The sequence below is a fragment of the Coregonus clupeaformis genome, chromosome 15 (assembly GCF_020615455.1).
Source record: "Coregonus clupeaformis isolate EN_2021a chromosome 15, ASM2061545v1, whole genome shotgun sequence".
Lineage (NCBI taxonomy): Eukaryota > Metazoa > Chordata > Actinopteri > Salmoniformes > Salmonidae > Coregonus > Coregonus clupeaformis.
The window spans coordinates 4,351,699-4,378,952 of NC_059206.1; the positions used below are offsets into that span (position 1 = coordinate 4,351,699).

Consider the following 27,254-nt stretch of genomic DNA (forward strand, 5'->3'; position numbering starts at 1 on the left):
CCTCTCACTCTCTCCAGGGCCCTCTTCCTCAGGTTGGGGGGGAACTGTGAATATCAGAAAGGGTCCGAAAAACAGACACATCACAATTCGTTCTCTTTGCCTCGCCCCCATATGAACTAGAAACTACAGGTCACGCTAGAAAAAGAGTGGGAAAAACAATATGATTTCACATGACTTTACACAGCTAGAAAGACATAACCTTTATTTCTCTCCTTCTCTGTTGTCTTCTCCTTCTTTTCCTCCTCCATCCGCTCCTCTTTCCCAGAGGGCTTCTCGCTTTTCCCAGAGTCCTCTGCTTCAGGTTTCGGGGCGGCTGTGTGCGAGTACCAGTGAGACATGAGCACTCTCAGAAAAAAGCACTAGAGTTTTACCATCAGGGTGGGACCAAGGGGGACATAGTTTCTTTGTACTGCACATCATGTGGCTACTTCATCATAGTTACGGCTCAATTAGCTAATGGCACGCTAATATGAACCACGACAATAACACAGGCTCTTGACAGACCTCATCTATGATCGCTTTTCTTTACGTTACCTGAAAGTTATTGAGTACTGTGTATTACTCTATTCACAACAACATGGCAACAAGTAGTTTTCTACACATGAATGTTCTGTTACACACTTAATTCAATGCACAACAATTAGGCCTGTACCTTTTTCAGACTTTTTCTCCTTTTTCTCTACTCCATCTTTCTCCTCCACTCCCTCTTTCTCTAGTTCTATCTTAGATGGAGTATCGCTCTTCGCATTTTCCTCTGCTTCAGCGGGTTTGGAGGTGACTGTGAACATTGAGAGATGTAGTCCTTTACAGTCCGAGATGCATGTCTCTCTACACAACGCAAAGTACTACAGAACTACAGTACCCACATACTAGAACTACTACACATCCTACTGAGGCTACACTACACAAGTTATACCTTCTTCAGTTTCTTCCCCCCTCTCTTTCTCCTTCACTTCTTCTTCCTTCCACTCTTCTTCAAAGGGAATCTCAGTCTCTCCTGCATCTCCTGCCTCTTCATTATTAGCAGCTGTACAAAAAGCATTGCAACCTCCAAAAGGAGTACGTGCAAATAGATAATTATTGCAAACAGACAGACATTTTCAAAGAGCTCTCTAACAGGTATCTCTAATCTAGGAATTACTAATCAGCCAAGGTAAGTTGGGGAAAGAGTTGTACATGGGAAACGTTCTCCTTTAAATTATACATTTAAGATGGCCAGGCTATTGACCAATCAATGACCAGGTATTGATTCTGCAGCCCTCCCCCTACTGGGTGTATGGGCTCCATAAAATCTATTATTCGGAATCCTTCCGTTTCTATGCATGGATCCAGGTGTACCTCAGAAGTACTCTCTATCAACAGCGGTGTGGTGTGAGAGCCTACCATAGAGATAATAGAGAGCCCATTGCCCATCTATACAATAGCTTTTTCTTTGATGGAGACACACAAGAGCCCTCTATTCCTCTCGAAGGAGCTTACTGTGTTAGCTAGTGTGTAGCTAACACAGTTCCTGAGGATTTACCCCCCAGCCGCTGGTCCTGCTCACACTGCCCTACCCTATGCTTTGACTTCTTTCTCCCCTCTCTCTCCAGATGAAATCTTGCGACTTGTGACGGCCGGCCGCCCAACAACCTACCCGCTTGACCTTATCCCCTCCTCTCTTCTCCAGACCATTTCCGGAGATCTTCTCCCTTACTCATCAACTCATCCTTGACCGCTGGCTATGTCCCTTCCGTCTTCAAGAGAGCGAGAGTTGCACCCCTCCTCAAAAAACCTACACTCGATCCCTCCGATGTCAACAACTACAGACCAGTATCCCTTCTTTCTTTTCTCTCCAAAACTCTTGAGCGTGCCGTCTCTAGCCAACTCTCCTGCTATCTCTCTCAGAATGACCTTCTTGATCCAAACCAGTCAGGTTTCAAGACTGGTCATTCAACTGAGACTGCTCTTCTCTGTGTCACGGAGGCTCTCCGCACTGCTAAAGCTAACTCTCTCTCCTTTGCTCTTATCCTTCTAGACCTATCTACTGCCTTTGATATGGTGAACCATCAGATCCTCCTCTCCATCCTCTCCGAGTTGGGCATCTCCGGCGCTGCTCACTCTTGGATTGCGTCCTACCTGACAGGTCGCTCCTACCAGGTGACGTGGTGAGAATCTGTCTCCGCACCACGTGCTCTCACCACTGGTGTCCCCCAGGGCTCAGTTCTAGGCCCTCTCCTATTCTCTCTATACACCAAGTCACTTGGCTCTGTCATATCCTTACATGGTCTCTCCTATCATTGCTACGCAGACAACACAAAATTCATTTTCTCCTTTCCCCCTTCTGATAACCAGGTGGTGAATCGCATCTCTGCATGTCTGGCAGACATATCAGTGTGGATGTTGGATCACCACCTCAAGCTGAACCTCGGCAAGACGGAGCTGCTCTTCCTCCCCGGGAAGGACTGCCCGCTCCATGATCTCACCATCACGGTTGACAACTCCATTGTGTCCTCCTCCCAGAGTGCAAAGAACCTTGGCGTGACCCTGGACAACACCCTGTCGTTCTCCGCTAACATCAAAGCGGTGACCCGATCCTGCAGGTTCATGCTCTACAACATTCGCAGAGTACGACCCTACCTTACACAGAAAGCAGCACATGTCCTAATCCAGGCACTTGTCATCTCCCGTCTGGATTACTGCAACTCGCTGTTGGCTGGGCTCCCTGCCTGTGCCATTAAACCCCTACAACTTATCCAGAATGCTGCAGCCCGTCTGGTGTTCAACCTTCCCAAGTTCTCTCATGTCACCCCGCTCCTCCGCACACTCCACTGGCTTCCAGTTGAAGCTCGCATCTACTACAAAACCATGGTGCTTGCCTACGGAGCTGTGAGGGGAACGGCACCTCCTTACCTTCAGGCTCTGATCAGACCCTTCACTCAAACGAGGGCACTACGTTCATCCACCTCTGGCCTGCTAGCCCCCCTACCTCTATGGAAGGCTACCCGAAATGTTTGACCCAAGTTAAACAATTTAAAGGCAATGCTACCGAATACTAATTGAGTGTATGTAAACTTCTGACCCACTGGGAATGTGATGAAAGAACTAAAAACTGAAATAAATAATTCTCTCTACTATTATTCTGACATTTCACATTCTTAAAATAAAGTGGTGATCCTAACTGACCTAAGACAGGGAATTTGTACTAGGATTAAATGTCAGGAATTGTGAAAAACTGAGTTTTTAAATGTATTTGGCTAAGGTGTATGTAAACATACGACTTCAACTGTATATAAACTGAGAGATTTCCTTTGTCCAGTGTTCGGATGACAGGAGGCAACGCATGTGCCGTTTGTTATACGAACCCGGTACCGTAATCAATTAAATACTTTGTATCAACTCTCCATCTAAGTGTTAAATATCTTCTTGCATCATGATTTACTTGATACCAGAGAAACTTGTCATAATACTCCCTATGGGACACACACCAACCTATCCTCTGTATTGGGTGAGTGGGCTGAGCTCTCAGGGACACTGATGTTACACCAGCTGATCTAGCACAACAGAGAGCATAAATGCATTTAATCTCAGTTACCCACGCTGCCTTGTGGGAAAGAGAGCTTCACAGCCCTGCTGGTATTCATCTCTATCAGCTCGTCAGCTCAACTCGTACTGTCTGACGCACACACGCACGCACGCACAGGGAACTGGGGTTGGATTTGCGAGAGTTTGTGTGGGTATTGCGACTGTGCATGCGGGAGTGTGTGTGTGCATGTGCACGTGTGTGTGTTCAGGGGGCGGTTTAGCAGAACAGGACAGTGATGGAGCTTTCAGATCATCTGCTCTGGTCACTGGCAGCAGTTTGACACTGTTCGCCCTCTAGAGCTCCCTGACTGCCAGTACTAAAACAGCAGGCTGCCTCCCTACCGAATCATGTTCACAGTGCCTGTCAGCCTGTCATTCCAGCCACCAAAACACCTTGACATAAATCATACAAGTGTAATACAGCATATTAGGAAGTGATGACTTCCTAATACGGATGCCGTAGAGTTGGAGGTTACCCAAAGTCTGTGCACAGTGCACCTAGTGTTGTTTAACATGAAGGAGAAAGTGAAATTATGCATTGTCGAATATTAAGCAAATTCTGAATGTAGACCCATGACATTGTCTGTTGAAAGCAAGTCTGATCAAGTCCAAGCCCTCTCTATGAGCTTTAAACCATTCTCTATGGGGTTTGTTTTGGCCTTGTCTCTCTCTCTCTTTCTCTCTCTCGCTCGCTCGCTCGATCTCTCTCTCTGCCAGCGGCTCCACAGGGACCCAGTGTCTCTGAACCGTGAACCAGGGCCTTTATTACGACTGCCAATGCTCTCTCGCTGTCCCTTCTTCCTACTCTCTCTCTCACTCTAGCGCTCTCTCTCCCCCTCCCTATCCCCCCTCTATCTCTCCCCCCTCTCTCTCGCTCTCTCTCTCTCCCTGTCTCACTCACGCTAGCCCACTTTAACTGGGTTTCAGTATCATTATCTAAATTGAATGAGCAGCTCTGACATCGGATGTGATTATTGTGCAATATAACATACTTTCTCCTTTTTAAATAGCTGTTTTTGTGCCAGGAAATAGATTATATTTGTATGAAGCCATACCACAGGAATCTTTCAAAGGAATCAGGAAGATTTCTAGATCTAGATTCTAGATTCAATGCTATAGATTAGCTCTATTATAAACTACTACTCTATGGGTCTGGCTTACCTTCTTCGCTCTCTACATCCATTGGCTCAGGCAGGTCCATTGGGGACGGGGTTGTAGTGGGGGGAGGGCTCTTAGTCAGGGCAGGTGACGTGAGCTCTTCCGTGATTGGTAGAGGGGGTGTGGATTCCTCTGTGATAGGCTGAGGGGGGGTTGTAGGGAATGTGGCCTCTGTGGTAATGATGATGGAAGTTGTAAATTCCTGCTGCTCTATAGGTGGAGGTGGCGGGGGAGTGGTTTTAGGAGATTATGGTATATTATATGCATCAGTTTAAGAGGTTAATCTACACAGAATGTACAGTGGTATGAAAAAGTACACTGCTCAAAAAAATGAAGGGAACACTAAAATAACACATCCTAGATCTGAATGAATGAAATAATCTTATTAAATACTTTTTTCTTTAAATAGTTGAATGTGCTGACAACAAAATCACACAAAAATTATCAATGGAAATCAAATTGATCAACCCATGGAGGTCTGGATTTGGAGTCACCCTCAAAATTAAAGTGGAAAACCACACTTCAGGCTGATCCAACTTTGATGTAATGTCCTTAAAACAAGTCAAAATGAGGCTCAGTAGTGTGTGTGGCCTCCACGTGCCTGTATGACCTCCCTACAATGCCTGGGCATGCTCCTGATGAGGTGGCGGATGGTCTCCTGAGGGATCTCCTCCCAGACCTGGACTAAAGCATCCGCCAACTCCTGGACAGTCTGTGGTGCAACGTGGCGTTGGTGGATGGAGCGAGACATGATGTCCCAGATGTGCTCAATTGGATTCAGGTCTGGGGAGGCACGGCGGGCCAGTCCATAGCATCAATGCCTTCCTCTTGCAGGAACTGCTGACACACTCCAGCCACATGAGGTCTAGCATTGTCTTGCATTAGGAGGAACCCAGGGCCAACCGCACCAGCATATGGTCTCACAAGGGGTCTGAGGATCTCATCTCGGTACCTAATGGCAGTCAGGCTACCTCTGGCGAGCACATGGAGGGCTGTGCGGCCCCCAAAAGAAATGCCACCCCACACCATGACTGACCCACCGCCAAACCGGTCATGCTGGAGGATGTTGCAGGCAGCAGAACGTTCTCCACGGGCGTCTCCAGACTCTGTCACGTCTGTCACATGTGCTCAGTGTGAACCTGCTTTCATCTGTGAAGAGCACAGGGCGCCAGTGGCGAATTTGCCAATCTTGGTGTTCTCTGGCAAATGCCAAACGTCCTGCACGGTGTTGGGCTGTAAGCACAACCCCCACCTGTGGACGTCGGGCCCTCATACCACCCTCATGGAGTCTGTTTCTGACCGTTTGAGCAGACACATGCACATTTGTGGCCTGCTGGAGGTCATTTTGCAGGGCTCTGGCAGTGCTCCCCCTGCTCCTCCTTGCACAAAGGCGGAGGTAGCAGTCCTGCTGCTGGGTTGTTGCCCTCCTACGGCCTCCTCCACGTCTCCTGATGTACTGGTCTGTCTCCTGGTAGAGCCTCCATGCTCTGGACACTACGCTGACAAAACACAGCAAACCTTCTTGCCACAGCTCGCATTGATGTGCCATCCTGGATGAGCTGCACTACCTGAGCCACTTGTGTGGGTTGTAGACTCCGTCTCATGCTACCACTAGAGTGAAAGCACCGCCAGCATTCAAAAGTGACCAAAACATCAGCCAGGAAGCATAGGAACTGAGAAGTGGTCTGTGGTCACCACCTGCAAAACCAGTCCTTTATTGGGGGGTGTCTTGCTAATTGCCTATAATTTCCACCTGTTGTCTATTCCATTTGCACAACAGCATGTTACATTTATTGTCAATCAGTGTTGCTTCCTAAGTGGACAGTTTGATTTCACAGAAGTGTGATTGACTTGGAGTTACATTGTGTTGTTTAAGTGTTCCCTTTAATTTCTTGAGCTGTGTATTTGCCCCCTTTCTAATTTTCTCTACTTTTGCATATTTGTGATACTGAATGTTATCAGATCTTCAACCAAAACCTAATATTAGATAAAGGGAACATAAGTGAACAAATAACACAACAATTACATATTTATTTCATAAACAAAGTTATGCAACACCCAATTCCTCTGTGTGAAAAAGTAATTGCCCCCTTACACTCAATAACTGGTTGTGCCACCTTTAGCTGCAATGACTCCAACCAAATGCTTCCTGTAGTTGTTGATCAGTCTCTCACATCGCTGTGGAGGAATTTTGGCCCACTCTTCCATGCAGAACTGCTTTAACTCAGTGACGTGTGGGTTTTCAAGCATGAACTGCTCGTTTCAAGTCCTACCACAACATCTCAATTGGGATTAGGTCTGGACTTTGACTAGGCCATTCCAAAACTTCCAATTTGTTGCTTTTTAGCAATTTTCATGTAGACTTGATTGTGTGTTTTGGCTCATTGTCTTGCTGCATGACCCAGCTGCGCATTACTGGTACCATGTCGTCCAAAAAGTTATACTTTTGAATCATCTGTCCATAGAACGATCTTCCAAGAGTCTTGATGATCATCCAGGTGCTTTTTGGCAAACTTTAGTCAACGTTTTGGACGAGATGGGTCCCATTATGCCTGGCGAAAACCAAACACTGCATTCCACAGTAAGAACATCATACCAAAGGTCAAGCATGGTGGTGGTGGTATGATGGTTTGGGGATGCTTTGCTGCCTCAGGACCTGGACGACTTGCCTTAATAGAAGGAACCATGAATTCTGCTCTGTATCAGAGAATTCTACAGGAGAATGTCAGACCATCCGTCTGTGAGCTGAAGCTGAAGCGCAGCTGGGTCATGCAGCAAGACAATGATCCAAAGCAATCAAGTCTACATGAAAATTGCTAAAAAGCAACAAATTGGAAGTTTTGGAATGGCCTAGTCAAAGTCCAGACCTAATCCCAATTGAGATGTTGTGGTAGGACTTGAAACGAGCAGTTCATGCTTGAAAACCCACACGTCACTGAGTTAAAGCAGTTCTGCATGGAAGAGTGGGCCAAAATTCCTCCACAGCGACGTGAGAGACTGATCAACAACTACATGAAGCATTTGGTTGGAGTCATTGCAGCTAAAGGTGGCACAACCAGTTATTGAGTGTAAGGGGGCAATTACTTTTTTCACACAAGGGAATTGGGTGTTGCATAACTTTGTATATGAAATAAATGAATGAATATGTAATTGTTGTGTTATTTGTTCACTTATGTTCCCTTTATCTAATATTAGGTTTTGGTTGAAGATCTGATAAAATTCAGTATCACAAATATGCAAAAGTAGAGAAAATTAGAAAGGGGGCAAATACTTTTTCATAGCACTGTAAGTACTGATGTCATACACACTATCTACAGTATAGAAGCAAATACTTATACTAGCTATATGGTTAATACACACACTAGTGTACTACACACTAGCCCTACTGGCTAATACACACACTTGTGTACTACACGGTAGCCCTATGGGCTAATACACACACTCGTGTACTACACGGTAGCCCTATGGGCTAATACACACACTCGTGTACTACACGGTAGCCCAATTGGCTAATACACACAACAGTGTACTACACACTAGCCCTATTGGCTAATACACACACTAGTGTAATATAAAGGCCATTAAAGCATTAATAACATGCTGGATGTTGCCTTTCTAAATATCAAGATAATCAACATATAGCTCTAGTCCCTGGTTGGCTATAGGCTATGGCTGCACTGGTCTAGTCTAATCTCACCACCTGGAGTCTTAGTGGGAGTCTCAGTGGAAGGGTCAGTGGGAGGGTCAATGCTCAGGTAGCGGAGGTCTGGCTCTTCTGGCCCAGTTGTGGCGCTGCTGGACTCTGGTCAAGAGAGAGGACAGGGGCTTAGAACAGTGGTTCATGTTCCACATGCTCTGATTTGTTGACGTCTGTTTTGTTTTTAAGGATGGCCCCTGTCAAAATCATTGGATAATAATAATGTTTTTTAACCTTATTTTCTACTACTTTTTCTAGAACAGAGAGTTACCAAACAGCACCACCTCACTGTGACCAGGGTTGGGCTCAATTCCATTTGAATTCCAGCCTATTCATAAAGTAAACCAAATTCCAATTCCCAATTTTCCTCATTGAAAAGCATCGAAGAGAATTGGAATTGGAATTTCAGTGTACTTCCTGAATTGACTGGACTTGAAATGGAATTGACCCCAATCCTGGCTGTGACAGAAAGAAGAAAAACTGTGATCTGGATAATTACATAATCTGGTGATGACATGTGCCTGTCTGTCTGCACAGATGGACTGACTATCCTGTCCTGTCTGTCTGCACAGATAGACTGACTATCCTGTCCTGTCTGTCTGCACAGATAGACTGACTATCCTGTCCTGTCTGTCTGCACAGATGGACTGACTATCCTGTCCTGTCTGTCTGCACAGATGAACTGACTATCCTGTCCTGTCTGTCTGCACAGATGGACTGACTATTCTGTCCTGTCTGTCTGCACAGATGGACTGACTATCCTGTCCTGTCTGTCTGCACAGATGGACTGCCTATCCTGTCAAGATGAACTGACTATCCTGTCCTGTCTGTCTGCACAGATGGACTGACTATTCTGTCCTGGCTGTCTGCACAGATGGACTGACTATCCTGTCCTGTCTGTCTGCACAGATGAGCTGACTATCATGTCCTGTCTGTCTGCACAGATGGACTGCCTATCCTGTCAAGATGAACTGACTATCCTGTCCTGTCTGTCTGCACAGATGGACTGACTATCCTGTCCTGTCTGTCTGCACAGATTGACTGACTATCCTGTCCTGTCTGTCTGCACAGATGGACTGACTATCCTGTCAAGATGAACTGACTATCCTGTCCTGTCTGTCTGCACAGATGAACTGACTATCCTGTCCTGTCTGTCTGTACAGATGAACTGACTATCCTGTCCTGTCTGTCTGCACAGATGGACTGACTATTCTGTCCTGGCCGTCTGCACAGATGGACTGACTATCCTGTCCTGTCTGTCTGCACAGATGAGCTGACTATCATGTCCTGTCTGTCTGCACAGATGGACTGCCTATCCTGTCAAGATGAACTGACTATCCTGTCCTGTCTGTCTGCACAGATGGACTGACTATCCTGTCCTGTCTGTCTGCACAGATGGACTGACTATCCTGTCCTGTCTGTCTGCACAGATGGACTGACTATCCTGTCCTGTCTGTCTGCACAGATGGACTGACTATTCTGTCCTGTCTGTCTGCACAGATGGACTGACTATCCTGCCTGTCTGTCTGCACAGATGGACTGACTATCCTGTCCTGTCTGTCTGCACAGATGAGCTGACTATCATGTCCTGTCTGTCTGTCTGCACAGATGGACTGCCTATCCTGTCAAGATGAACTGACTATCCTGTCCTGTCTGTCTGCACAGATGAACTGACTATCCTGTCCTGTCTGTCTGTACAGATGAACTGACTATCCTGTCCTGTCTGTCTGCACAGATGGACTGACTATTCTGTCCTGGCTGTCTGCACAGATGGACTGACTATCCTGTCCTGTCTGTCTGCACAGATGAGCTGACTATCATGTCCTGTCTGTCTGCACAGATGGACTGCCTATCCTGTCAAGATGAACTGACTATCCTGTCCTGTCTGTCTGCACAGATGAACTGACTATCCTGTCCTGTCTGTCTGCACAGATGAACTGATTATCCTGTCCTGTCTGTCTGCACAGATGGACTGACTATCATGACCTGTCTGCCTGCACAGATGGACTGACTATCCTGTCCTGTCTGTCTGCACAGATGGACTGACTATCCTGTCCTGTCTGTCTGCACAGATGAGCTGACTATCATGTGCTGTCTGTCTGCACAGATGGACTGCCTATCCTGTCAAGATGAACTGACTATCCTGTCCTGTCTGTCTGCACAGATGAACTGACTATCCTGTCCTGTCTGTCTAAACAGATGAACTGATTATCCAGTCCTGTCTGTCTGCAGAGATGGTCTGACTAGCCTGTCCTGTCTGTCTGCACAGATGGACTGACTTTCCTGTCCTGTCTGTCTGCACAGATGGACTGACTATCCTGTCCTGTCTGTCTGCACAGATGAGCTGACTATCATGTGCTGTCTGTCTGCACAGATGGACTGCCTATCCTGTCAAGATGAACTGACTATCCTGTCCTGTCTGTCTAAACAGATGAACTGATTATCCAGTCCTGTCTGTCTGCACAGATGGTCTGACTAGCCTGTCCTGTCTGTCTGCACAGATGGACTGACTAACCTGTCCTGTCTGTCTGCAGCAATAAACTGACTATCCTGTCCTGTCTGTCTGCACAGATGGACTGACTATCCTGTCCTGTCTGTCTGCACAGATGGACTGACTATCCTGTCCTGTCTGTCTGCACAGATGAACTGACTATCCTGTCCTGTCTGTCTGCACAGATGAACTGACTATCCTGTCCTGTCTGTCTGCACAGATGGACTGACTATCCTGTCCTGTATGTCTGCGCAGATGGACTGACTATCCTGTCCTGTCTGTCTGCACAGATGAACTGACTATCATGTCCTGTCTGTCTGCACAGATGGACTGACTATCCTGTCATGTCTGTCTGCACAGATGGACTGACTATCCTGTCCTGTCTGTCTGCACAGATGAACTGACTATCATGTCCTGTCTGTCTGCACAGATGGACTGACTATCCTGTCATGTCTGTCTGCACAGATGGACTGACTATCCTGTCCTGTCTGTCTGCACAAATGAACTGACTATCCTGTCCTGTCTGTCTGCACAGATGGACTGACTATCCTGTCCTGTATGTCTGCGCAGATGGACTGACTATCCTGTCCTGTCTGTCTGCACAGATGAACTGACTATCATGTCCTGTCTGTCTGCACAGATGGACTGACTATCCTGTCATGTCTGTCTGCACAGATGGACTGACTATCCTGTCCTGTCTGTCTGCACAGATGAACTGACTATAATGTCCTGTCTGTCTGCACAGATGGACTGACTATCCTGTCATGTCTGTCTGCACAGATGGACTGACTATCCTGTCCTGTCTGTCTGCACAAATGAATTGACTATCATGTCCTGTCTGTCTGCACAGATGGTCTGCCTATCCTGTTCTGTCTGTCTGCACAGATGAACTGACTATCCTGTCCTGTCTGTCTGCACAGATGAACTGACTATCCTGTCCTGTCTGTCTGCACAGATGGACTGACTATCCTGTCCTGTCTGTCTGCACAGATGAACTGACTATCCTGTCCTGTCTGTCTGCACAGATGGACTGACTATCCTGTCCTGTCTGTCTGCACAGATGGACTGACTATTCTGTTCTGTCTGTCTGCACAGATGGACTGACTATCCTGTCCTGTCTGTCTGCACAGATGGACTGACTATCCTGTCCTGTCTGTCTGCACAGATGGACTGACTATCCTGTCCTGTCTGTCTGCACAGATGAACTGACTATCATGTCCTGTCTGTCTGCACAGATGGACTGACTATCCTGTCATGTCTGTCTGCACAGATGGACTGACTATCCTGTCCTGTCTGTCTGCACAGATGAATTGACTATCATGTCCTGTCTGTCTGCACAGATGGTCTGCCTATCCTGTCAAGATGAACTGACTATCCTGTCCTGTCTGTCTGCACATATGAACTGACTATCCTGTCCTGTCTGTCTGCACAGATGGACTGACTATTCTGTTCTGTCTGTCTGCACAGATGGACTGACTATCCTGTCCTGTCTGTCTGCACAGATGAGCTGACTATCATGTCCTGTCTGTCTGCACAGATGGACTGCCTATCCTGTCAAGATGATCTGACTATCCTGTCCTGTCTGTCTGCACACATGAACTGACTATCCTGTCCTGTCTGTCTGTACAGATGAACTGATTATCCAGTCCTGTCTGTCTGCACAGATGGTCTGACTATCCTGTCCTGTCTGTCTGCAGCGATGAACTGACTATACTGTCCTGTCTGTCTGCACAGATGGACTGACTATCCTGTCCTGTCTGTCTGCACAGATGGACTGACTATCCTGTCCTGTCTGTCTGCACAGATGGACTGACTATCCTGTCCTGTCTGTCTGCACAGATGAACTGACTATCCTGTCCTGTCTGTCTGCACAGATGGACTGACTATCCTGTTCTGTCTGTCTGCACAGATGAACTGACTATCCTGTCCTGTCTGTCTGCACAGATGAACTGACTATCCTGTCCTGTCTGTCTGCACAGATGAACTGACTATCCTGTCCTGTCTGTCTGCACAGATGGACTGACTATCCTGTCCTGTCTGTCTGCCCTGATGGACTGACTATCCTGTCCTGTCTGTCTGCACAGATGGACTGACTATCCTGTCCTGTCTGTCTGCACAGATGAATTGACTATCATGTCCTGTCTGTCTGCACAGATGGTCTGCCTATCCTGTCAAGATGAACTGACTATCCTGTCCTGTCTGTCTGCACAGATGAACTGACTATCCTGTCCTGTCTGTCTGCACAGATGAACTGACTATCCTGTCCTGTCTGTCTGCACAGATGGACTGACTATCCTGTCCTGTCTGTCTGCACAGATGGACAGACTATCCTGTCCTGTCTGTCTGCACAGATGAACTGACTATCATGTCCTGTCTGTCTGCACAGATGGACTGACTATCCTGTCCTGTCTGTCTGCACAGATGGACTGACTATCCTGTCCTGTCTGTCTGCACAGATGAATTGACTATCATGTCCTGTCTGTCTGCACAGATGGTCTGCCTATCCTGTCAAGATGAACTGACTATCCTGTCCTGTCTGTCTGCACAGATGAACTGACTATCCTGTCCTGTCTGTCTGCACAGATTGACTGACTATTCTGTTCTGTCTGTCTGCACAGATGGACTGACTAGCCTGTCCTGTCTGTCTGCACAGATGGACTGACTATCCTGTTTTGTCTGTCTGCACAGATTAACTGAATACCCTGTCCTGTCTATCTGCACAGATGAACTGACTATCCTGTCCTGTCTGTCTGCACAGATGGACTGACTATCCTGTTTTGTCTGTCTGCACAGATAGACTGACTATCCTGTCCTGTCTGTCTGCATAGAGGGACTGACTATTACGTAGTCAAATGACACACTCTTATGCACGTATGTACGCACACACACACACACAACACAAATACACACACACTGTCACGACTTCCTCCGAAGCTGCCTCCTCTCCTTGTTCGGGCAGGCTTCAGGGTTCGTCGTCACCGGCCTTCTAGCCACTGCTGCTCCTCATCACATCATTCCATTTGTTTTGTCTTGTTTATTACACACACCTGGTTTCAATTCTCATTTTAGTGATCCAATTGACATTTTAGTCATTTAGCAGACACTCTTATCCAGAGCGACTTACAATTAGTGAGTGCATACATGGGGGCCAGTACCTGTATAAGTATTCCCTCTGCCCCCTTGTCTTTGTGTGTGATTGTTTATTGTGGAGGTTATATGAGCTCGGTGGAGCTCCTTGTACTTTGTATTGACATATATACAGAATAAACCTTTATTCTGTGATTTACCCTCCTGCGCCTGACTCGTCCAAATCACACGCCACACACACACCCCCCACACACACACACACATACAAAAACACACACTCCTACCCACTATGTCCCCTGTATTTCGTGTCTTTCCTGTCACACAAACACATTTGTGCATAATGAGACAATTTGTCACTTGTTTGGGTTAATGTAGGCAAGATAAATGATCACAATAACACTTAATGCCACCTGTCAGTCTGGGTGTCCCTGTCATTTGTTACCGTGGCTCTAGACAGCCATTTGCACAACGCTAATGATGATATTGTGATTCAGGGAGGGATTGAGAGACTGTTCCCAGAACACCTAATGACACCCAGATGAGTGACAGGATGGTTACTTGAACGTTTGTCCTCCTACGGACTACGTTCTTATTAGGATGTGATTTGGCTGGGTTTTAATACATGGTCATGTTTATGCAATAAGTTGAATTCTACTGGCCTTTCTCTAAATTTGTACAAGATAGGGGCTGTTTGTATGTGTGTGCACTCGCACATGTGTGTGTGTATGTGTGAGTGTGTATGGCATGTAGACGTGTATGTGTGTGTGTTGTGTAAAAAAGGTAAAGACGTGTGTGTGCATGTTTGTGTGTATGTGACACAGGAGTCTGGTGCGGGGAGGACGGCTCATAATAATGGCTGAAGTGGGGTGACTGGAATAGTATCAAACCCATGGAAACCATGTGTTTGACACCATTCCATAAATTCCTTTCCAGCCATTACTATGAGCCCATCCTCCCCAATTAAGGTGCCACCAGCCACCTGTGGTGTGAGTGTAAGGCTCAAAGTGTCAGAGTGTCAGACTGTCTGTGTTTTCTACTTAGCATAGAGGGAATCCCGCTTGACCTGCCAAAACCTAACCTGCAAAGGCAGCTTTAGGAAGGGGAGGGGTCAGAGGGGGCTAAGGGTTAGGATTTGGTCTCTCTGGTCAGCCCTCATCTTCCCTCCCCCACACCCATCTGGCCAAAGTGACCAATGGGGTCAGAGCTCTGTGGATCAGCCTGGCTAGCCACTAGACTGCTTATCCCCTATCCATCTGAGCCTGCACAATAGGAGGGACTGACTGACTGACCGGCTGACTGGCTGGGGAGGCACTGGCTGACTGGCTGATTGGCTGACTGGCTGACTGGCTGGGGGAGGGACTGACTGACTGGCTGCCTGGCTGGGAGTGAGACTGACTGGCTGGGGAGGGACTCACTGATTGGCTGACCGGCTGACCAGCTGACTGGCTGGGGGAGGGACTATCTGGTTGGCTGGCTGGGGGAGGGACTAACTGACTGGCTGGGGGAGGGACTGACTGACTGGCTGGGGGAGGGACTGACTGACTGGCTGGGGGAGGGACTAACTGACTGGCTGACTGGCTGGGGGAGGAACTGACTGACTGGCTGGGGGAGGAACTGATTGGCTAGGGGAGGACTGACTGACTGGCTGACTGGCTGGCTGGGGGAGGTACTGACTGACTGGCTGACTGGCTGGGGGAGGGACTGACTGACTGGCTGACTGGCTGGGGGAGGGACTGACTGACTGGCTGACTGGCTGGGGGAGGGACTGATTGACTGGCTGACTGGCTGGGGGAGGGACTGACTGACTGGCTAATTGGCTGGGGGAGGGACTGACTCACTGGCTGACTGCCTGGGGTTGGGAGGCCCAGGAGACTTAGGGAGAGTGGAGCTGTTTCTCTAGTGTAGTGGCTGGCCCCATACACACATTACTGTACTGTTTCATTGGATAGACTCTGCTGTGTGTAGGGAAGCATAGAGGAGCTTCTCTTTCCCCTACTGTACAGTATAACACTCTGCAGACAGACTTGTATGGAAGGAATGTGCATTCTGTATGTAGGGAAGGAGGATGTATACCCATGTATAGACACATGCACACACACGCATGCACAAACCAACCCAAACTCAATATGAAAACCATACACACGCTCGAATGCACATGCGCACTCACACACACATGCACACACACACACACACACACATTCCAATCTAAACACAGTCAAACAGGTCATAGTGTTGACTCTAAACACAGTCAGACAGGTCAATGGGGACTGGAGTGTGGAGGGTTGGCAGGGCTTGGTATGGTCATTTGTTATGACTGGACTGGGAGTTACAGGGTGTTCTATTCTTAGGTCTAGGAGGGTAGACTCCTGGTCAGGCACAGCATGTATTGTACCTGTAGGGAGGAGGTGGGACGGTGGGGTGTGTGTGTGTGTGCACGTGCCTGTGTGTGTGTGTTTGCATGCCTCTGTGTGTGTGTGTTTGCATGCCTCTGTGTGTGTGTGTGTGTTTGCATGCCTCTGTGTGTGTGTGGTGTGCTCCACCATCACAGTACGACCTCAGACCTCTGTTCCCCGGGAGGAAGAGGGGAGGATGAGGATGATTTATGGGTTTCACTGTGCCAAGCCATATGCCATCCACACACACACACACACACACACACACACACACACACACACACACACACACACACACACCAGACTGGTAACGAGGCTCCTAACATCAGGGTCAGGCCCTTGCCAGATAAACTATTCTAACCACCAGATAAAATATAAAGCAAGATAGCATCACATCTTAGTGGCAGCTCTAAGTATAGCAGATCTGAAGCCCATTGTCAAGTGTATCAGAGTATATAGCTTAGTGAAAGCTACTGATACAGTGTGGTATGCTGTACACTTTTAGAAAAAAAGGTGCTATCTAGAATCTAAAAGGGTTCTTCTGCTGTCCCCATAGGAGAATCCTTTGAACAACCTTTTTTGGTTCCAGGTAGAACCCTTTTGGTTCCAGGTAGAACCTTCTTAGGGTTCCATGTGGTTCTACATGGAACCCAAAAAGGTTCTACCTGGAAACAAAAAGGTGCTCCTATGGGGACAGCCAAAGAACCCTTTTGGAACCTTTTTTTTTTTCTTCTTCTAAGAGTGTAGTTTGCAAGGTTTGGTGTCAGCTCGATTAAAATTCTGGTCAATTCAGGAAGTGTACTGACATTTCAATTCCAACTCCAATTCTCTTCAGTGCTTTTCAATTAGGAAAATGGTGAATTGGAATTGGGATTTCGTTTACTTTCTGAATTGACTCGAATTGAAATGGAATGAACCCCAACCCTGGTAGTTTGTTAGACTGTACTCTTCTCTAATGACAGTATAGCTGTCTCAGTGGTTGCTTAGCTGAAAATAAAATACAGTAGACCAACTTACTGTGGTATCTAAAATGAGCAATATGTCTGATAACAAAATGTATTTAATTGTCTTTGTAAGAAATAATTGGCAATAATTGGCAAAATATGACAATACGAGTTTGTGTCACTATCTAACCTTGATCCCCACACTGTGGGCTTTGAAAAGTCCCTAAAGGGATTTACACTGTGCTTCAGTCAGCTGCTCCTCAATCACAGCTTATCAGTGACTCTATCGGAGCTCCTGACGTCGGCCTAAAAAGACCAAAAAGCGCTGCGCTGTTCAACAACAGCACTTAATGGATTTCCTCAAAGAAGATTCTGACGACATCACAGACGACGTTCCTGGCATTCCCTCTTTCTCCGGCCTCTCCCTCCCTGCTTCCCACGTCCTAAGTGCTTTTCCAGAGGAACACGAGCGGCGCTCTGGCTCCCAAGATGTCAGGTTTAAATTTAGCCTGGGACCGTCGTCGGTCGGAACAAGACCCGGTTCTGAGGACCACTTTATATTCATGGTCTTGACAGTGTGTGTTTGGTCCTGTCGGATCTGGGCTCCTCAAACCCAGTCAGCCAGAAATAATCCAGTCAGACTGTCCATACTGTAGCAGCACAACGCCCACTCTCTCCTATGAATAGAATAGATGGACTAGCCAGTAGCTACATCTAGCATTAATGTCAACCAAGATGATGGCTTGACAATGATAATGCACAAGAGATAATGCACATCTGAAATAAATACTCACACATGTACACACACACACACACACACACACACACACACACACACACACACACACACACACACACACACACACACACACACACACACACACACACACACACACACACACACACACACACACACTACCTATAACTACTATCTATAATTTTGGACCTATCACTACCTCTACCTTCTCTAGGTGCCCTCCTCCCTGAGTAGTGGTAGCAGAGGCTTCCTGAGTAGCGGTTGCGGTTGTGGTCGGGTCTGGTTCTGGTGTGGTAGTGGGGGTTATGGCTGTAGTTTCAGGTTCACTTTGACTTTCAGTTATGGAAGTAGTAGTGGTGGTTGAAGTAGTGGTTGTGGTGGTCAAAGGCAAAGGTTCTGACAGTTCTGTGAGAAAGAAGATTCCAAGATGACGAACAAACAAAATATCCCCCTTCCCGCCCAAAACATCCCCCTGCCCACCCAAAACATCCCCCTGTCCACCCAAAACCTCCCCCTCCCCACCGTTTCAACCGAAAAAACATTGTAAGCGGTAAGAGTAGTCTAAAAGCATATGTCATATATTTAAATCCATTAATAGTTTTAAAACAAATCTAATATATATGCAAGTTTTGCAAGTCTGTTTTAACCACTGTCCAATTGTAAAGTCCCCCCAGTCAGTCCTATAGGGTGCTGTTTGTAACATGCAATATTTTGTGAAATATATTAGTTCCTTGTCAAAAAAGTAATGGCGGCCCAGTCAGTCCTGTAGACTAACCAGTGAGAGACCAGTGAGAGACCAGTGCTGTCTGTCAGGTCTGATGTTGCCACTTTGCCCATCGTTTCCGTCTAAGCGCTCGGAGCAGAGAGCGTCTCCACAGAGAGAATCCCTAATCAAATTCCCTTTTATTAATTCCTCTAGGAGTTCCTCTCCCGGAATCACACCGCATTACAGCACACTTAAACAATCACACTCACTCCCTCTATTTCCCTCTCTCTCTCACACACACACATTCCCCTGCTGTCTGTCTGTCTGTCTGTCTGTCTGTCTGTCTGTCTGTCTGTCTGTCTGTCTGTCTCTCTCTCTCTCTCTCTGTGTGTCTGTCTCTCTCTCTGTGTGTCTGTCTCTCTCTCTGTCTGTCTGTCTGTCTCTCTCTCTCTGTGTGTCTGTCTGTCTCTCCATCTCTCTCTCTCTCTCTCTCTCTCTCTCTCTCTCTGTGTCTGTCTGTCTGTCTCGCTCTCTCTCGCTCTCTCTCGCTCTCTCTCTCGCTCTCTCTCTCTCTCCTTTCCCCTGCCTCTGCTTTACCACCCACACACTCTTTCCCATTCCTCTCTTTCCCCCCTCTTCTCTTTCATTATCTCTTTCTCTCCCATGCTTCTCCACCAGTGTGACTTCAGTCCAACTAAGTCAGAAAGAACTGTGGAAAGATTCCTCCAGTGGAAGCCAGCGTTGCTGGAATGAAAAGGACATAACGGTGCCGACAGTACAGGGAGGCCTATCAATAATATAGAAGACAAGGCCAGCGCTGCAACCAACAAAGACGAACAGAGGGAGCTGGATGAAGAACAGAGAGATAGAACGATAGAGCGATAGATGGAGGGATAAAGGGATAAATAAAATAGAGAAGGGGGGGTGAGAGATAGAGGAGACTGAGAATGTGGATGCAGCATCCTCTGCTTGGCTTGTTATAACTTACTAGAACCACCGCCCGTGGGGGCACCAGCGATTGCGCCTGAAAAGGAGGGAAAGAGAGGGGGAGGGGGAAGGAACAAAAGAAAGAGGATAAATATCTGTTTATTCATGCATTCATTTGACAAAGTCTTCCCTCCCTCGTTTATCAAACTGTAGAAAGAGCAAGTGTGTGTTGCACACTAAAAAAATATATATATAAAAAAATACATCAGTGTTCTTCAATCCTGGCCTGACCTGAGTGGGTGCAGGCTTTTCACCAATCAACTACCGTTAATAATTTGTCCATTAATTAGTTAAATCCATTATTTTGGTGCTGGGCTGGAACAAAAGCCTGCACATTCCGTGGGACCAGGACAGAGGAACACTGATCTATATGCAGTTAGTGGCAGGATGGGAGTAGCTGGCCTAGATGATTAATTTATCATCGCTAGCTACAGTTACATCTCCCCCCATGCACTACAATGCTTTGCTCTCTGCTCTCTGTAAAGAGGAAATAACTCTCTGTCTCTATTTCTCTTTAATCTCTTCCCTCGCTTTCTCTCTTTTCTTCCTTCTCTCTTTTTACGTAACTCATCACTCTCTTATTCTCTGCTTTCATTCAGGACATTGGATAGAGACCACATGCATCCTTCATACAGTGGGGAAAAAAGTATTTAGTCAGCCACCAATTGTGCAAGTTCTCCCACTTAAAAAGATGAGAGAGGCCTGTAATTTTCATCATAGGTACACGTCAACTAAGACAGACAAAATGAGAAGAAAAAAAATCAGGAAAATCACATTGTAGGATTTTTAATGAATTTATTTGCAAATTATGGTGAAAAATAAGTATTTGATCAATAACAAAAGTTTCTCAATACTTTGTTATATACCCTTTGTTGGCAATGACACAGGTCAAACGTTTTCTGTAAGTCTTCACAAGGTTTTCACACACTGTTGCTGGTATTTTGGCCCATTCCTCCATGCAGATCTCCTCTAGAGCAGTGATGTTTTGGGGCTGTCGCTGGGCAACACGGACTTTCAACTCCCTCCAAAGATTTTCTATGGGGTTGAGATCTGGAGACTGGCTAGGCCACTCCAGGACCTTGAAATGCTTCTTACGAAGCCACTCCTTCGTTGCCCGGGCGGTGTGTTTGGGATCATTGTCATGCTGAAAGACCCAGCCATGTTTCATCTTCAATGCCCTTGCTGATGGAAGGAGGTTTTCACTCAAAATCTCACGATACATGGCCCCATTCATTCTTTCCTTTACACGGATTAGTCGTCCTGGTCCCTTTGCAGAAAAACAGCCCCAAAGCATGATGTTTCCACCCCCATGCTTCACAGTAGGTATGGTGTTCTTTGGATGCAACTCAGCATTCTTTGTCCTCCAAACACGACGAGTTGAGTTTTTACCAAAAAGTTCTATTTTGGTTTCATTTGACCATATGACATTCTCCCAATCCTCTTCTGGATCATCCAAATGCACTCTAGCAAACTTCAGACGGGCCTGGACATGTACTGGCTTAAGCAGGGGGACATGTCTGGCACTGCAGGATTTGAGTCCCTGGCGGCGTAGTGTGTTACTGATGGTAGCCTTTGTTACTTTGGTCCCAGCTCTCTGCAGGTCATTCACTAGGTCCCCCCGTGTGGTTCTGAGATTTTTGCTCACCGTTCTTGTGATCATTTTGACCCCACGGGGTGAGATCTTGCGTGGAGCCCCAGATCGAGGGAGATTATCAGTGGTCTTGTATGTCTTCCATTTCCTAATAATTGCTCCCACAGTTGATTTCTTCAAACCAAGCTGCTTACCTATTGCAGATTCAGTCTTCCCAGCCTGGTGCAGGTCTACAATTTTGTTTCTGGTGTCCTTTGACAGCTCTTTGGTCTTGGCCATAGTGGAGTTTGGAGTGTGACTGTTTGAGGTTGTGGACAGGTGTCTTTTATACTGATAACAAGTTCAAACAGGTGCCATTAATACAGGTAATGAGTGGAGGACAGAGGAGCCTCTTAAAGAAGAAGTTACAGGTCTGTGAGAGACAGAAATCTTGCTTGTTTGTAGGTGACTAAATACTTATTTTCCACCATAATTTTCAAATAAATTCATTAAAAATCCTACAATGTGATTTTCTGGATATTTCTTTCTCAATTTGTCTGTCATAGTTGACGTGTACCTATGATGAAAATTACAGGCCTCTCTCATCTTTTTAAGTGGGAGAACTTGCACAATTGGTGGCTGACTAAATACTTTTTTTCCCCACTGTACATGTTTCAAATAAATATTGATGAACAAAAATAACATAAGAACATAACCTTTTATGCATAAGATAATAAAAGGATCCAACATAGTGTAACATTTCCATAAAAAGTGTCCGCTAAATGGCATATTTGTAAAATAATTTTTAGTCATTTAGCAGACGCTCTTATCCAGAGCGGCTTACAAGTTAGTGAGTGCGCACATTTTTCATACTGGCCCTCCGTGGGAATCAAACCCACAACCCTGGCGTTTGCAAGTGCCATCCTCTACCAACTGAGCTACAGGAAGCCCCATATATATTACATATTATATATAATACCATTTGTGTTTCAGAATACTTCATCGCTTGAAATCAATCGATTACCAACCCACAGTTTTTTGTAACTACATAGTAATTACATAGTTATTACACTGTTACAGATCAAAAAGTAAAACTCGCAAACATTTCTTGGTACAGAAACACTGTATACTGAACAGAAAGGAAAGCAACAGTTTTCTTTCTATTCAGCGTACCTATAGTCAGTAAAAGTATCAGTGGGGCCTGTAAAAAGTAGACATATTAGAATAGAATAGAAAATAATATAATGAACTTTATGTATGAGTGAGCTGTATAAGTGGGACCTGTTCAAAGTGAACATAGAATAGAACTGGGGCACATACAGGTGTTGGGGGATCCGTTGGGTGTGGGCAGGTATGAGCCAGCTTTCCAGGACTTGGCCTTGAAACCCTTCTTGCAGCGCTGACAGTCCTGTCCCGTGGTGTTGTGTTCACACTGACACTGGAGGTCTCCCTCCTGCAGCAGGCACAGCGACGCGTGCAGGTTACACTTACACCTGGGTACAGGGGACAGGAGGAAGGATGTGAGTGTGTGTGTGTGTGTGTGTGTGTGTGTGTGTGTGTGTGTGTGTGTGTGTGTGACTGTTTATGTATGTGTCAGATGTTTACACCAAGAGGTGATGACAAGTGTCTGTGAGTGTGTGTGGATGTGGGTGAGTGTGTGTGTGTTAAAGGGTAGCAAAGGCACAGGATTGAGTGTGTGTGGATGTGGGTGAGTGTGTGTTAAAGGGTAGCAAAGGCACAGGAGTGAGTGTGTGTGGATGTGGGTGAGTGTGTGTTAAAGGGTAGCAAAGGCACAGGAGTGAGTGTGTACTCGCTTAAGTATATTGCAGCGATGTTAATCCAACACCTAGGCACCTCGTCAACAGATTCACATCCTTTGACGTAACAGTTAAGGTGTTGGGTTCAAGCCCCGGTAAGGGCTTCCTACTGACTCCCTATATTTAATATTAATCAATAACAAAGTTGACCTAAACCAGAAGAATGACAAGTTTTGTATTATATCACAGAAACGTTTGCATGTTACACTTAGACACCTGGGTGGAGGGGAGAGAGGAGGAGCAGTATGAAGTCTCTTAGACACCTGGGAGGAGGGGAGAGAGGAGGAGCAGTAGGAAGTCTCTTAGACACCTGGGAGGAGGGGAGAGAGGAGGAGCAGTAGGAAGTATTTTAGACACCTGGGTGGAGGGGAGAGAGGAGGAGCAGTAGGAAGTCTCTTAGACACCTGGGTGAAGGGGAGAGAGGAGGAGCAGTAGGAAGTCTCTTAGACACCTGGGTGGAGGGGAGAGAGGAGGAGCAGTAGGAAGTATCTTAGACACCTGGGAGGAGGGGAGAGAGGAGGAGCAGTAGGAAGTCTCTTAGACACCTGGGAGGAGGGGAGAGAGGAGGAGCAGTAGGAAGTATTTTAGACACCTGGGTGGAGGGGAGAGAGGAGGAGCAGTAGGAAGTCTCTTAGACACCTGGGTGAAGGGGAGAGAGGAGGAGCAGTAGGAAGTCTCTTAGACACCTGGGTGGAGGGGAGAGAGGAGGAGCAGTAGGAAGTATCTTAGACACCTGGGAGGAGGGGAGAGAGGAGGAGCAGTAGGAAGTCTCTTAGACACCTGGGAGGAGGGGAGAGAGGAGGAGCAGTAGGAAGTCTCTTAGACACCTGGGAGGAGGGGAGAGAGGAGGAGCAGTAGGAAGTCTCTTAGACACCTGGGTGGAGGGGAGGGAGGAGGAGCAGTAGGAAGTCTATTAGACACCTGGGTGGAGGGGAGAGAGAGGAGGAGCAGTAGGAAGTCTCTTAGACACCTGGGAGGAGGGGAGAGAGGAGGAGCAGTAGGAAGTATCTTAGACACTTGGGTGGAGGGGAGAGAGGAGGAGCAGTAGGAAGTCTCTTAGACACCTGGGAGGAAGGGAGAGAGGAGGAGCAGTAGGAAGTATCTTAGACACCTGGGTGGAGGGGAGAGAGGAGGAGCAGTAGGAAGTCTCTTAGACACCTGGGTGAAGGGGAGAGAGGAGGAGCAGTAGGAAGTCTCTTAGACACCTGGGAGGAGGGGAGAGAGGAGGAGCAGTAGGAAGTCTCTTAGACACCTGGGTGGAGGGGAGAGAGGAGGAGCAGTAGGAAGTCTCTTAGACACCTGGGAGGAGGGGAGAGAGGAGGAGCAGTAGGAAGTCTCTTAGACACCTGGGTGGAGGGGAGGGAGGAGGAGCAGTAGGAAGTCTCTTAGACACCTGGGTGGAGGGGAGGGAGGAGGAGCAATAGGAAGTCTCTTAGACACCTGGGTGGAGGGGAGAGAGGAGGAGCAGTAGGAAGTCTCTTAGACACCTGGGTGGAGGGGAGGGAGGAGGAGCAGTAGGAAGTCTCTTAGACACCTGGGTGGAGGGGAGAGAGGAGGAGCAATAGGAAGTCTCTTAGACACCTGGGTGGAGGGGAGAGAGGAGGAGCAATAGGAAGTATCTTACATGCTGACTATACTGGGCGCGCACGTATGTTGATTTTGTCCATCCACACCAGACGTGATCAGGACACACAGGTTGAAATATCAAAATTAACTCTGAACCAATTATATCAATTTGGGGACAGTTAGAAAAGCATTAAATATTCATGGGAATTTAGCTAGCTAGCTTGCTGTTGCTAGCTAATTTGTCCTTGGATATAAACATTGGGTTGTTATTTTACCTGAAATGCACAAGGTCCTCTACTCCGACAATTAATCCACAGATAAAAGGGTAAACCTAATTTTAAGGTGCATTACCACCACCAACTGGACTGGAGTGTGGACGTCAGTTCATCTTTCAATCACCCACGTGGGTATTTGCTGCTAAAAACCAATGAGGAGATGGGAGAGGCGGGACTTGCAGCGCGTCAAGCGTCACAAATAGAACCAAGTCCTATTTTAGCGCCTGGCTACGCAGACGCTCGTTAACGCGCGCGAGTGGTGTGGGTGCAATGATTGAATAACATGTATGTGTACATATTTTGCAACGCAAAATGTGGTCAGCATGTTAGACACCTGGGTGGAGGGGAGAGAGGAGCAGCAGTAGTAGGTGTAAGTGTGTGAACTCTAACTTGATTATAGTGATGAGTAAACACTTGGCGAAGTGTGATTTTGATTATTACACACTTGCATTCAAGAGACAGTAAGAACGAATACAATGTGGTTCTGGTACCATAACACAATTGACAGAACTCTCACTGATGCACACTCAAAACTACTGCTTGTTGTTCAAGAATAAATCTGCTCAGTTTTGTCGATAATTGTAGGAAAGCCGGGCTGATAGGTTTGTGTGTTTGAGTGTGCATGTTTGTGTACCTGCGTGTATGCATGTTGTGTGCGCACATATTTATGTGTGTGTGGGTGTGTACGTATGTGTGTGTGTTTGCATGCATGCTTGTGTGTGTGACAAGGGGCAGAACCCAGGTGGTTGGTCCAGAACCCAGGTGACGCCACGTCGTCTATGACTTTAAATTACAGCCTTTTCCAGATGAGCGGCTGGATTCCAATCTGGTTTGTTCCGCTGGAGTGGACAGCTATCCGTCTACATCAAATATTCAACGAATGGGCCCTGTACACTGGCAAAATTACTACCTCAAGCTTCCTTCACCACTTCTCTCTTTCTCTCTCTCTCTCGCTCTCTCTCTCTCTCTCTCTCTCTCTCTCTCTCTCTCTCTCTCTCTCTCTCTCTCTCTCTCTCTCCATCTGCCCCCTGTCTCTCTGTCTCTCTCTCTCCATCTGCCCCCTCTCTTTCTCTCTCTCTCAATCTCTCTCGCTCTCTCGCTTTCTGTCTCTGTCTCCTCTCTCTCTGTCTGTCTGTCTGTCTGCCTTCTCTCTCTCTCTCTCTCTCAATCCCCCCCTCTCTCTCTCTCTATTTCTCTCTCTCTCTGTCCCTCACTGTCACTCTCCCTTTGCTTTTCCCTCTCTCTCTCTCTCTCTCTCTCTCTCTCTCTCTCTCTCTCTCTCTCTCTCTCTCTCTCTCTCTCTCTCTCTCTCTCTCTCTCTCTCTCTCTCTCTCTCTCTCTCTCTCTCTCTCTCTCTCTCTCTCTCTCTCTCTCTCTCTCGTCTCTCTCTCTCGTCTCTCTCTCTCTCTCGTCTCTCTCTCTCTCTACCTCTACCTCGTCTCTCTAGTTTCAGATGTACACCTCCCTCCCTGTGTCACCAGTCCTCTCCTCCACTGCTTTAACTACATTATCAACATTCCTACCTTTCGTTCCATTATAGCACCTAACTCCACTACATAGTGGAGGAGTGTACACTAACACCCGAATCCACAAAGCATCTCAGAGTAGGAGTGATATGATCTAGGATCTGTCCATAAAATATTATTAATGATGATCTAAAAGGATAAACTGACCCTAGATCAGCACTCCTAGTCTGAGACGCTATGTGGATACAGGCCCTGGACCAGAGCTTTATACATATATATATATATATATATATATATATATATATACAGTGGGGGAAAAAAGTATTTAGTCAGCCACCAATTGTGCAAGTTCTCCCACTTAAAAAGATGAGAGAGGCCTGTAATTTTCATCATAGGTACACGTCAACTATGACAGACAAATTGAGGAAAAAAAATCCAGAAAATCACATTGTAGGATTTTTAATGAATTTATTTGCAAATTATGGTGGAAAATAAGTATTTGGTCAATAACAAAAGTTTCTCAATACTTTGTTATATACCCTTTGTTGGCAATGACACAGGTCAAACGTTTTCTGTAAGTCTTCACAAGGTTTTCACACACTGTTGCTGGTATTTTGGCCCATTCCTCCATGCAGATCTCCTCTAGAGCAGTGATGTTTTGGGGCTGTCGCTGGGCAACACGGACTTTCAACTCCCTCCAAAGATTTTCTATGGGGTTGAGATCTGGAGACTGGCTAGGCCACTCCAGGACCTTGAAATGCTTCTTACGAAGCCAC

At 46.7% G+C, this 27,254-nt stretch overlaps 1 protein-coding gene across 1 annotated transcript in view; it reads right to left on the reverse strand.

Annotated features, from left to right (window-relative positions):
* Nucleotides 1–27,254, reverse strand: part of ntng2b (netrin g2b) — a 133,117-nt gene that overhangs the window by 20,411 nt on the left and 85,452 nt on the right. Inside the window, exons 4-5 of the mRNA XM_041897645.2 lie at nt 22,675–22,847; nt 19,786–19,821 (exon numbers count right to left, since the gene is read on the reverse strand). Of these exons, the coding sequence (XP_041753579.2) occupies nt 19,786–19,821; nt 22,675–22,847 (209 nt within the window). The remainder of the gene's footprint in view (nt 1–19,785; nt 19,822–22,674; nt 22,848–27,254) is intronic.